Here is a 14166-nt window from a genome sequence, read left to right on the forward strand (position 1 = left end):
ATTCTATGATTCTATGATTCATGTGTACAATGGAGCTGTTTACACACGCTCCAATCTAGCAACACAACTGGAAGCTGACAATTCACTGCTAGTTGTGAAATCAGTTTAACTACCAAACAGGTTAGTCAGCACTGAATTCCAGGTTTTTACTAGCAGTATCCAAACTTACTAGTCCACAGCTGCTACAGCATGCCTATAGGAGCTCCAGTCATGGTAACATCAACGCATCCATAGGCAGATTCACGAGAGGGGGGAGTATCAAAGGCTGAGGGGTGCAGTTCACACACTTATACCACATAAAGCTCTGCATCAAGTGGTATGAATCCAAAGCAGCTGTGCCTTTACCAGCTTCCCTGCACAGTGTGTCTCCAATTTTACACATCACAAAAGGGGGACTGAATAGATGAAAATGTGTTCTCTTGTGGACATTAAAGGCTTCACTCGATTTTATGCACCTTTTGAATCAAATTATAAGGGCTTTTCAGTAAATTACAATTTTTTCCGCTTTCAGGTCCATTTTAAATACAAGCCTTGGCAAATGCTGCTGTTACCAGAGAAAGAGAAAAGAAAATACCACCTCATTCTGAGCATCTTATTTAGTCTAACATCACCTACATTAATTTAAACCCAAGCAAACTATGGTTTACAATGGATTAACCTCATCTGTTCAGACTGCTTCTCTCTTGTCCTGAAGGCATCAGATTCAGGAGCTATTCATCCCCTTGGGTTTACCTTGCACAAAGGAAGCTAATCTCTCCATGGTCTTTCCATTCCACACTTATACCTCTATTGAGTGTCCTGTTTGCTTGCTATTACTTTTTAAACCAAATAAACCCCTTTGAGCTCTGTCATTTGATTAGGTCTTAGTTACTACCTTTTAATTACCAACATCTCTTACCTTCTTCACCCTGAAGTCTAAACTACCATTCTGGTTTTCCCTCTTTTGAACATGCGATATTATATTCCACTCAACAGGCAAAAGATTTTATGTCAGAAATATCATAAAGTCTCAGGTTTATAAAGGAATACAAAGCTAATGGTTTTTAATACTGAACTTCGACTGACAACAAGCAGCTATGCTCTTGTGTTTTTGTGAGAGCCCATCTTAGTCTCTGAAATAAAAAACACACTCCTGAAAGGACATGAAAATAGAGCTTTGCTTATATTGCTCTTGGTACATGTGAGAAAAGTTGGAAAGGAAACATTCAAAAAAAATTCCTTTACTTCTCAAAGTGTTGCTAAGTTACTGCCTTCTTTCATAAAGAAAATCACTGAACATGTAGGAAATAGAACCACTGAGATCTTTGGTAACTATGCCACACGCCAGGGCTCCTTATGCATCTTAATTATAACTTGGCCGACCTACTTTTGCATGCCCACTGGAAGACTATTAAGTGAAACCTGTGTTTTACTCATTTTTCAAAAGACATATTTAGCATTTAAATAAAGAGTACATGATATGATCTTCTACAAACTAATAACAGCTTCATATATTTATTTTCTTGTGCTGCATATCATAGCAATTCGAACATTGACTCAGGTAGATGATTTAGCAACTTTCAGAAATAAAACTATTAATAATACTAAACATGCCTCGTTGCAAGGATGTACGGCTTTCCATACGTAAACTAGTTGCTATAGTTTATTTAAAAAAAAAAAAATTTAATACATTATGGAAATCAATACACTGGCAAGCTGCAAGTTGTTCTGTAGGATTCACGACACAATCACCACGTGCATTTCAAAGCTCTACCTAGCCATTTCTGTTCACCTGCAGAGCCTACCATTGCACTTCAGAAAAGAACACGTACATCCATGTGTATGTGTGTGTATATACATACACACACACACACTCAAAATCATGTTCATTGGGAGCAAAACAGATGCTCTTATGTCCTGACAGTTTACGTTCCACACTTGAGTTCCAAGCCTGAGCGCACACAAAAGCAAGAGACTTAAGACCCTCATATTACAAGGCTACCAAGTGTCAAATGATTTTTTTCTATCATGTTCAAAAATATTCAGCCAAGACTTCATGTAGGTAGGTGCCTTGACTCTACTAACAGGGACTGGAGAGGAGGAATGGGAATACCATTTATCATGCTTAGAACTCATAATGCTGAGCCAGTATTTGTATAGTGCTTGGAAAGCCTTAGTGGATAATCTTTAAGCAGAAGCAACTACAACATCTGCCCTTTACAAAGGCGTACGCACATTTTTAAAACTTACCTTCATCTGTCCTGTTTATCTCGTGTTCAATGAGCCTTGAGCTACTTGGCCTAGAAGAAGGTGCAACAGATGGCTGTAATGAAGGCAGATCATCAACATCTCTCAAGTTTGCAAGCATATCTTGTAGCTTTGACCTGTTGGGCCCTAACCAGAAAAAAAAAAAAAAAAAATTAAATGGTTTATGCAGAGTTCATGATGGCACTACTTAAATCAGATACGCTATAGCAGCACATGCAACGATGGATCCTACCTTGCATTATATCATTACCACAGAAAAACTAATGAGCACCTATTTTGAGTAGTAACTAATCATCCAGCATGAAATGAATTTCTTGAAAAGAAAGTGATAGAAGCAACTGAGAATTGTGAACACACAGTTTTCCCCACTTTTATAAACTCATACTGCTACTTGCATGGGATGCTGAAGAATGCGTCCAACTGAGTCACAATGATTATCAGAATATTTAATTTTCCAAAACAATAGCTGACATTTGTGAATATGTTAAAATTTGTCCATCAGGTACTTATAGATGTGCAGCATATTCTTAGGACAACATGATTTAAAATTTATTTGTGCTGTAGTGTAGTATTGTGAACTACATAATCAAAATGTTACTCTTATATTAAAATATAAATGCGACTGGATTCACTGGCCTACTTCCTGAAGCTACATATGGTGAAGACCCATGCCCTTCTCGACACTTACCTGTGCTTTGCTCCATCATTTTCCCACATCCCTGTTTTGACTGTTTTATATAGGATTGAGGCTGAAACATATCTTCGGTAGTTTTTCCTGTTGTAAGTTTAATTAAGAATGGGAAAATGTCTTACCCATAGTCCATTATGTTTTTTCCTAGACCAGTAAATAATACAGCTATTTTTAAGCAGCTTTAACACAGACGTGTACTCTAATATATGTATTCTCTCATAAAAGCATTCTATTGTTACTTCACAGGAGTGTTTACTACAGCCTTGCAAAATCTTAAGTTTACTAATGCAGTTCCAAACTCTAGTTCGTCCACCCTAATCATAATGACTGATAATAAACTAAATCGTATTTACTTTGTCACAAAAATATGACTTCATTCAGGAAAACAGTAAGTAGGATTTTGCAAGATTGTTTTATCATAATATCTGATTTATAAAACCAGTATTTTACTTAGTAGCAGTCCAGGGTCTAAGCACCGTTTACGGTGAGATTAAAGTCATAGCAAACAAGCTTCATACAATTTAACGTTAAGATATTTAGTCCCTTCTTTTTCCTCTGACTTCCTCCCTCACATTCTTCTCCCCTACGTGCAATATCATGAATAGCTGAGAACAGGCTGTGATTCTTCCTGATTTTTTTGCATTGATGCCCTTCCAGCGACTGTTTGTTCATGGAAAGATGCTTAATTTATGTACTGCATTAATCCATTTGGTCTCCCAAGATCAAACCCACCAAATCAATCCAAGAGGTGCTGTAAGTGTACTGAGCAGTAATCTCTACAAATCAGCACTGGATGTTCAAGTGCTGCTTTACAGCAGAAATTTTTCTCACAAATATATAAAACATGTTTCAATAATATCTATATTAACAATTCATTACTTTATCATAAAAAAAAACTCAACAGCTAAGAATATAATTTCAACAGTTTGACTAAGTAATTTCTGCTAAGTTACCTCTACAACTGTTTACGCTGAACTACGTAGTATGTCCGTATTTTAAAAATAACGGACAAGTTACAAAAAATAAATTTCACCAAGGTCACATATTAGTAAGCCCTCTCTATCTGAACTAGAAGTAAGTTTAGAATCAGTTTTGTGAAACATGAACACTTCAGCTGGCCAGCTCAGCTTCTTGTCAAACTTGCAATTAACTTCCAGACACTGAAATGATTCCAAAGATGGGAAAAAAAAAAAATCACTTTTATCAATTTAAAGTATGTTAATTATTTTATTTTTTTATTAGAAGAAAAAGAAGTTTCGTTTGTGTTTTTGATACTGTAATTTCAGCAACATAGCCAATTGTTGAGCAGAAGCTTATCAGAGTATCAATATAAAAAGTAACAAAAAAAGTCAGCCTCAGTGATGTGAGGATCTGACACCTTTAGCATCATTATGCACGTCTCTTTGGAAGTGAGAATTTCCTTGGTATTCATAAGCATCTTACCACAAAGGGAGAAACATCCCTCAAATTTCTTACTGGGCTACATGCATTATATCACTCACACATGAATTCTCAGTATGGCTAGATGGTTGAAATATAGCTGTGAATACAGTGTTTCATTTTAAACATTTCCTCCGAGTTCAAAAAGTTTTAAGGCTTACTTATCAAAAAAACACTGATTTTACAAAACAGATTTCCATTTCAAGAAATGTAACAAGGAAGTATAATACAGGGCTAGAAACTGTATTTCAGATACTGATCACAGGGTTTTTTTTGGATAACAATATCCAATATTTTTAAACGCTAGTCTCACAGGTATGAAAGTCAATAAATAAATCCTGTGATTTACAAATAAACTGATGGCCAGAGTTGCTTCCTATTTCGAGCCCTGCATGACAAATTATGATGACAGCATGATTTTCATGTTGTGAATGTTAAGTATAAACAGGGGTAGAAATTAACCTGTTTTTTCACTCTGTCACCTAGTAGGATACTCAAGACAGTTTCTGGGGTTTTGTTTATTTTACTTTTTTTTTTATTATTATTATTTACATAACAGACTTTAACTCTTCCTGTGAAACTGGCATGTTTCCAGCTAAGAAAGGGTTCTGCAGTCTTCTACATAAAAGTGTGAACTATTAAACCAATGTCTTTTACAATTCAAGTTTCTGAATAACAAAAGTATAATCCATGCTCAAAGCAAGAATTTTTATTTAATCCAACACCTGGTTGGAAGAAGTTTTATCTAATCCAGCTATTTATTGGGTAACTTGTTTGACTGTCATTAATTTCAACCCCTGAGAACTGGTGAACAGGAAAGCAGTCAGGAGCAGCAAAGTAAAAGAGTAAGTAATTTTAGGAAAACATTGAAAGAGAGAAAGAATTAAGGGTGTGAAAGATGTGAGATTTATGATTTTAAGGTACAATGTTTTCCACTTACTCTTCACCCCCTTTTTCCCCTTGCGCTCCTTTTTGTATTGTTCCTTGAGTTTGGTTATTACTCCCTGGTCGACATTCCAAGCTTCAGGCATGAGACACTGGTCTTCCTTTTCTAAACAAAGTGAAACAAATGAAACATCCTTTTTCAATAATGTCACCAAGTGATCTCCACTGAAGGAGGTAACAGCTGCTGTCAATGGCATTTGTCTTATTTTAAACAGACAGAAATAGCACCAAGCTTGTGAAAGCTGCAAAACTGTTACTCACATTCCAGTTCTCTTTGCTTATAATTTTCTTAACAAAAAATTGAAATGAAATTTCACATCCCTAATTTCTATAACCAAGCCCACAGCTGTTCATAAGTGTAATGCAACATTTACTTTATAATAAATTAGGACACATTTTTCAGCTTTTTCTTTCCTACAGGGAAAGATTTATCATATCTAGAAGCAGCAGCTATGCTACTGGTTGACATAACTTTACAGCTCAGATGTTGCATCACCACGTTGCAAATTCTCTTTTCATTGTCTTTCTGCTATGTTGTCATTTACACAAAGCAGCAGCACATTTAATCACTTTGGAACACAGTGTATATGTCACCAACGTTTGAATAAAATCTAAAAGCCCTAAAGCCACATAATTTCACAAAAAGGGGAAGGCCTGAGTTCTTAGTCTTTGAAAAAAAAAAAAATGCAAATTTTTTCAATATCCCTAATAGAAAAAAAACTCAATTTTTTTTTTTAAATAACTCTCAAATTGTTTTCCCTGTGACATGATACAAAAAAAACTAGTGTTCTTTGAGTAGGATAGTATTTGGAGATTTTGAACAAAATGTGTTATACGAGTTGAAATCTGCAAGTAATTTTTTCCATATATGGAAAGCCTGTACTGAGGCAGCTAAAAAAATAATTTGCAAATAGGGAGGTAATACAGCTTTTCCTCATACATATTTATTTTCATGACCACTACAGCTACAAATGTTTTTTAGATGCATTATGGTTTTGTTTCATTTTCCTCATTACAATCTCAGCTTTATTATTTAAAGTTTAATTCCTTTCAGACCAAGTTTCCTTTGTGCATCAATAAACTATTCTAGACCTTTTAAAATATGAAGAGTAACAAACTTATTCTCAAACTAATATGCAGAAAGAGTATTAAATGTCTGTAGAAGAAGCACGACACTATCGATCACAACCTGTAGCAGTCACTCTGATTGGACAGAAGATACAAAACCAGACACAGGTTATTACAGGGACTTATTTGTTAGAAACTAATTATGCTGAAAAAATCCTAGGGATGCTCCATCAGCATCAAATTAAACAGGAGTCAGCAGCATAGTCTTGCAGCAAAGGTGCAAGAACCAATCAACAGTATCCTGGGCTGCAGTGACAAGAACATGGCCAGTAGGGCTATGTCAGTCATCATTCCCCTGTTTGGCACTTGTGAGACCACACCTTGTGTACTACCTCCTGTCTTGTGTTTGTTATCCTGGGAAACCTTGCTAGGATGATGCTAAGTACCCTGTACTCACAGAGCATAGCAAGTCCAGGGGAGCCACTCGGATGGGTAAGGCAGCTGGGGCAAATGAGCTACAAGGAGGGGCTGAGACTGCTGTGAGCGCTCAGCAATGGCAAGAGAGGCATCTTAGTGCTGCCTGCAACTACCTCGTGAACGAGTATACAGACAGACTGTTCAGACTTGCAACACAGGAGGAGAAAATACTTTTTATTATGAGGACAGCTATGTACCAGAATGTTGTCTTTGAGTTTAGAAGAACTCTTTCATTGGCAGATGTTCAAAACTTAACCAGAAGGTTGCCAATGTAACCTGCTGCAAATAGACCTGAGCAGGAGGCTGGACTAGATGATCCCTCACACCTTTGAACCCTCCAGTGATGATCCTATACTCACAAATGAGAGATTACTTCAAGACCCAAAATCTGGAGGCATTAGTCTTTTTAGAGCAGCTATAAAAATGAAAATACATACGTAGTGATAAGCTGAAGAGAGACTCTAGAAAAGAAGGTCTGTGGGCTGTCATGTCCTCTTAATACATATGCCCAATTAAGTACCACTAATGATCAAACATTGCCTAAAGAACTCAAAAAATGTATAAGAAAATCATGCCCAAGAGAAACAAGTACATATTCTTTCTGGGATGAGGTTAGAAGTTTTAATCATGCTTTACCTCCTTGGCTAGACAAGACTTTTTCGCTCTCCAGTAATAAGTTTAAATGGATTTATATAGACTGTATTACTGCCAGGAAAATACTTAATCCATTCATTTTCTACAGACTGTCCCCAGATGCCTCCTGCATGTCCCACAGGTTCTGTTCAACTTTACAAATGGATCCAGAATTACTACTGTGCAAGTGCTTTATAATTTAAAAATTACCTGAACATTTCTGAGGACCTTTCAAGACACATGGGTTCAACAGATTACAGTAACTGATCAGTAATGCCTGCGACCCAAAACAAAGCAAGGACTTCCTCCATTTGCCTCTGTCCTCACTACACATCATCACTCTTCTGGGCTATATTTAACAGTTTCACTTTCACAAAATTAGCATGAGTGATTCATAATGGCAGTTCCTTGAAGCAGCTTATTCTTAAATACAGTTCACAAATTGTGAAACTAGTAATTGAAAAATAGGAAATTTCTATCACTCAAAAGAACTCTTAATATTTCTAGAAATGAAAGTACTAGTTTCCATAATTTGTTTTTGTTAGATTTTTGCTCAATTTATACTCAGTTGTCATAAACAAAAGTAAAAATAAAGCACAAGAGTGAATTTGAGAACAAAGAAGCTCCTGTTGGCATGCTAACTTTTTGGTGACACAAGCAATAGCTACACTTACCTAGTATAAATGAATTAAATTTTAATACTAAAGAGAAGTATCAGAACAACATAATTAAAATGTTTTCCTTAAAAAAGTAACATTCCTAAATTTGCTCAGTGAACAGAATACCGACTGCTGTATCTAATGATACTGAGACACATCCTCTTAAGCAGAGAGACTACAGCACATTGAACAATAACCTGGAGTCCAACCAGGAGATGAACATGGCTTCAGTGAAATACAGCATCTTGGAACTGTTAGCTCATGTGAGAACCTCAGCTATGACAGCTTATCTGTCTGTCAAGTTTTCAGTTCCGTTATAAAGCTTAGTTATTACCCCTTCATCTTCCATAGCTCCCTCTGTGTCCACTTATCCTTAAGACTTCCCAAAGCAGTTTAAGTATGAAACAACTCCCCATCAAGGCATTTAACCAGTTCTCTGCCTTCTTGCCTTCCCTGTGTGGCAGGTTTATGCAGATTAAGTATGTTAAGGTAAAATGGATACTGGCATTCTGCATTGTAGGACATGAACCTCAAAGGACAGAAAAGTTTGTGAAATATCTCTTTGTTTCTAGGGGGCTTTAGTCTAGAAGATCTATTATTCTGATAAATTATAAAAGAGAATTTGAGCAACTGAACAGAGTTCATATTGCTAACACACAGTAACTGCTAACACACAATAAAAATATAACTGAGTCTTTATGACTCATATTACTCTCTGTATCAAAGTGGGAGAAAGCAAAGAAGAGAAATAACTTTCATGTCATAGCTGTAAAATACAGCTTTATCAGAGCCCTTCATTAGCATGGGTCTGTGGAAAAACACATGGAAATTCCACTCCTAAAATTCAAATTCTATCTGCCTTATTATTAAAGGAAAAAGACAATAACCAGAAGTATAAACCTTGAAAAATCCTTCAAGCGGTATGCAGAAAAATGAGCATATTATGACAAGAGGACTTCAATCTGCCAATTATTTACTGCAGCAATACTCAAAAGATGCTGTGATTCTGACCAATATCTCAGACAAATACAATATATACTTATCTTCCCCGACCCCCCCTCCTTGATATAATCCATTAAAGTTCCTTACCCCAATCTGTTCCATCGCCTGAACTTCTCGAATCCCCATCACCTTCATCTGAGGTAACCAAAAAGTCAAACTCTTTCAAAGCTTCTTCTGTATCTCTGTCTTCACTGCTGTCAGATAGCACCCTTTTCCTCACAATCTGAAAGGTCAGGAAAGAGAAAAAGCTGAACTAGGTTACACACACATCTTTACACCAAGCAGCATGGTCATGTCTTCTATGCAAAACCCTAACAGGAAGCTGAAGAAGCAGAAAAGTACACATTAATAAGCAAATCTAGAACAAGCATACAGACTTTGTTCAAATCACTAAGTACAAAATAAATCTGTCTGTAGATCTTTCTCCCTGTGACCATCAATAACCATTCACTTAATAATGAATCTACACTAACCTATACCACTACTTTTTTTTTTTTTCCCTAAATACCAGAAAAGTTTGCACTATCTCTTCATAGAGATTTTTAAAAAACCACAAACAGAAACCCCAGAAGGCTGTAGAAAGGACTTTAGCAAACCCAAACTCACTGCTTCTCTGAAAACAGCCTTTTCAACACTCACTTCTGGAATCACTCTACATGGGGACCAAAAGACAAGTCTAGAAACACAAAACGCACCACAACTAGCAGGAGTTAATTTGCTTAACTATGGCAAAAATCATTCCATCCTTAATACTTCCTCAGATATTTTTATTTAAACACAATATTTCCGTGTTTAAAATGCATTTCCCTTTCAAATTCAAAAGCAAATTTGGTAAAAAAAAAAAAAAAAAAAAAAGTCTACCAGAGTTTGGCCAAATTATCAAAGAAAAAAAAAAAAAAGAACGTGTTTTAATGTAGGAACTCACTGTATACTTTCTGCCATTTTACTTTTCCCTCAATCAAAATTGAGGAGATGCTTTACAGTTATTTGACAAACAGGTGAGCTGATGCCCTTATATAAGAAATCTGTAGCATAATTTTCACTTCTACAGAAAAAGAAAAATTACATTCATCACAATATTTTTACTTTGAATCATGCTAAGAGTCAGCCTGAAAAGACTGACACATAGACCAATATCCCATAAGTCACAGCGATTAATGATTGTTTCCTTTAAATACAACAAGCCTGTTTCAAACCCCAAACCAATTCTAAACTTCAAGCTTCATTCCCTCACCTTGAACATACTGTAATACAGATGATTTTTCAGAAGAGTCTCACACAATTGTTCACAGCCCATGGATGACAGGAACAAGTTTACAAAGATCCTCTTTAAAACTAATGGTTCTTTAAGCGTTCATTCTTAAAACTGATCATAGAAACAATCACATCCATCATAACTCTTATCTGCTTCAATTGTTCAGAAACAGAAGTCGTTGAATAAACATTAATTTTGAAAAGAGGATAAAGTTGAGTATTTCTTGTATGCACCTATTTTATGGGATCATATGACCAAATTATATGGCAAAGTATAGATCACGTGAGGGAGTTTCAGGTACTTCACTGAATAAAAACCCAGAAGAGTTTGTTAACCACACATTATAGCTTTTCCAGTTATCATACTTCTTCCTTCCACAAGCTAAAGAGAAATGTGGCATTTCAGTTCTGTACCCCACAAAGATAAATTTCTACAAGTAATGTTAAATATAAACATGTTTATACAAACATTCAGGAAACAATGCATTTTGACATGCAACGTTAGAAACAACACCCTCAAACTAAGCTGAAAATGGTAAAAAAAGGACATCTACTACCTTTAAAATTGTATGAAAAATACTAGACACTATGGAATAGTAGAAAGACGATTTAAAAAAATCTTAATCTGTCACTGCAAACTTAGAGCATTATGGATGGCAATGCTTAACTTGTATGTACAATCTCAGAATTATCTAATTCCTCTTATGCACACATGCTCGGACAGACCATCGTAAAGATGCATTAATGATTTGCACGTGTACATACACAGTCTTATACTTTGCATATAGGCATCTCATTAATCTCACTTTTTCTGCTCTTCGTAACTTTTTCAATTATTTTTTCCACTCACTGTTGCAGTATCAATGATAGTTTTCTCTCTTCCTTCAATATCTTCTTCATCTTCTTCATCACTGAAGTCTGCAGCTGCATTTTCAAGAAACTTGAAGGTCTCTAGCAGAGAGGCAGAGTCAGTCAATTCAGGTTTCCTAAACAACAACAACAACCACCATCATGAGTCAAAAGAAATCATAACAAAGTCACTTTCAGAATCAGTGGTCTGTTCTGTGTTACCAAGACCAACAACACACAAGACTAAAATAAACCCACAGTTAAAATGGACTATTACAGGTAAAAATTCCCGTGGACTGAAAAAATAAACATCATCTCTAAACTGTCTTATTAGAACCAACAATTGTTCTTTACCCAGCTGTAGTTACCAGGACAGACACTTGAACTTTTTATTTTAAAAGCAGTTAGAAGCACCATTCATCTGATATGTGCCCAAAAGCAACATCAATACTGTTATACCACCACTGAAAGCCTCAGGAACAAGTACACGAGTTACAGCCAGTAAGCTGACCTCCTAACATGTAGATCAGGGTACAGGAAAACTTTGCTGCTGCTATCTGATGTTCTGACAAGAACAAGATCAATCTGTAGATCTATCATTCATTAACTTTTGAGACATGGTAATTTTCCCACTATAAAACACTATAATGGGAAAATATAATTGATGACTAAATGTTTATGTAGACATTAACATTAAACAAATAGGGAAACAGATGAAGATTGGGTACAATTATGACTGCACAGGCAGAAATTCAGGCAGTGCCTCAGAAAAGGAAACATAAGGGTTGTCATCATATTAATAACTGAAGAGGAAGAATCCAAGAAGCAGGACTGTAACTATTATTGAAACTCTTTGGAAAGTACACTTAAAGCAATCCTAAAATTAATAACAGGTACCATGTTCTCAATGAATAAGACACACTTCTCCATCATTCCCTCTAAGATATAGTAGTAAAATATTCAACTTGAACTTTAATGATTAATTCCAGTAAAATCTTGTACATTCTTTATATGACCTTACAGCAAGGACAAACTTTCTTTTCTTACCTTTAATCAGTAGCCTGTTTTTCTTAGTTCACTACTAACTGCACATCATCTTGATTTTCACAACCCCTGAAACAATAGAAGTCTCTCTCTTTCCAGAACTGTTGCTCTAAATTGTCTTGTAGTCACCCGTACTATCAGCAAGTGCCTTGCTAATGCTACATTTTGCTTCTGCTACAAACCATTTCAAAAGGTTCAATTGACTGACAAGCCCATACAGGAAAGCCTTTCAAATTATTTATACCGAATTATCCATCTATCACCTGCTTTTTCCAATGTTTCTTCCTGATGTTTTCCAAAGGTTTATTACAGCAAACATCCAAAGGAAAAAAAAAACAAGGTTTACTAATATGGCACGATAAGCATTATACTTCCTTCTTTATGCAGTCTCTGCTCAAGCAGTTCTATGCTTACATGAAAACAGTTAGCAGGAGTGCCTTCTCCATAGCCCAAATCTCATTAAGATAATTCACTATTCTACCCTTTTTTCATTTGCTCATCTTTACAGCTCAAAAATACCAATAAAGATTTCTCTTGACGTTAGAAATTCCACATACACAGCACCTAACAGACCATGATGTACAGTATGTTATTATGCTTATTTGCTTTACTGAGAATATTCCTTCCTCTTTCCTATATCTTACCTTAGATAAGACCAATCTCAATCATGTTTCCAATTTGCCTTGCTTCCTCTAGTATTTTGACCCTCTTGTTTCTGTGACAAACTTGAAGGTATTCTGTAATATTTTTATTTAAGTAATCACTACTTGGACAGATGATAATACCTCACAAATCTGTAGTAATAATGTACCTTTTCACAGAAAACCTATAGTACTGTTAGTCTGCCATTTCAAACACACAAATCTTGACAAGACAAAACACGTAATTTGCCTCACTTGACTAACTTTTTGATTTTCAGCAATTTTTTTGTGCCCAGGTCAACTTTCAGCAGACTAAATAATCCAACCACAATTGCGTTTCTATTTTTTCTTGTGTATCTTGCTGTGCAAAAATCTGCCATGTAAAAACATCACAGCTGATGATCTATATTAGCAACTATCAGACATGCTACAGTAATCAGCAATGTATGAACTAATACCAAACAGAATATACAATTCTAATCAACAGAATTTGTTATTAAGAGACAGATCTCATTTTACAGGTACAAGTGTTTTTAGTATCATACCTAGATCTGGTTCTATACTCATTTGATCTTAAATCAGGTTCTCTCACACTGCAGTTCAAAGTGAGCACCAAAAGAGAACGTTCTCTCTTTTTTTTTAAGTAACTGGTCAGAATTCAACGATCCTATTAATTGTTACATACTTTAGGTGGCAAGGTATATATATATATCTAATTGTGTATCTCTGTTTACACAGTGGGGTAAAAGGCATAAGAAAACACATTAGTTTATAATGTATTTCAAAACTCCTGCACAGTACAAAAATGTACAAAGTCAGCAGAGTACCACAGAACATGATTTGTGCTAAGGCACAACTTCAGAGAAAGAATTCATAAACAAAACAAGAAAACAGAAGCAACAGAGTATTTTTAACTATTTAAAGGTTCTACTGACAAAGAAGCTTCAAGCTGTCAAGACAGGGTGACTGGTTACATTGTACCCCAATACACTCCAACAGCCAAATCAAAGGCAACTCAATTTAGCTATTTTTCATTTAGCTGTTTTGCATCCTTTAGCAACACATAAATGTACTGCATTTTAGATTTTATTGTCAACATGAACATTTAGAAATACTGTAAAATATACATAAGACAATGTCTAGCCTTAGCTCATTTACATTATATGCATTGATAGCAATTTGAAGCTTGTTTGTTTCATTATTGTTCAGCGGTTCA

At 35.5% G+C, this 14166-nt stretch overlaps 1 protein-coding gene across 1 annotated transcript in view; it reads right to left on the bottom strand.

Moving 5' to 3' along the window:
* Positions 1-2229: 2229 nt before the first annotated feature.
* Positions 2230-14166, bottom strand: part of LOC103780491 (striatin-like) — a gene marked incomplete at its 3' end in the record, with an annotated part of 44758 nt that continues 32821 nt past the window's right edge. The window contains exons 7-11 of the mRNA XM_008948180.1: positions 11267-11402; positions 9250-9385; positions 5319-5429; positions 2936-3022; positions 2230-2373 (exon numbers count right to left, since the gene is read on the bottom strand). Coding sequence (XP_008946428.1) covers positions 2230-2373; positions 2936-3022; positions 5319-5429; positions 9250-9385; positions 11267-11402 — 614 coding nt within the window. The remainder of the gene's footprint in view (positions 2374-2935; positions 3023-5318; positions 5430-9249; positions 9386-11266; positions 11403-14166) is intronic.

This window comes from Merops nubicus, unplaced genomic scaffold (assembly GCF_000691845.1).
Source record: "Merops nubicus isolate BGI_N331 unplaced genomic scaffold, ASM69184v1 scaffold15469, whole genome shotgun sequence".
In the NCBI taxonomy this organism is placed as follows: domain Eukaryota; kingdom Metazoa; phylum Chordata; class Aves; order Coraciiformes; family Meropidae; genus Merops; species Merops nubicus.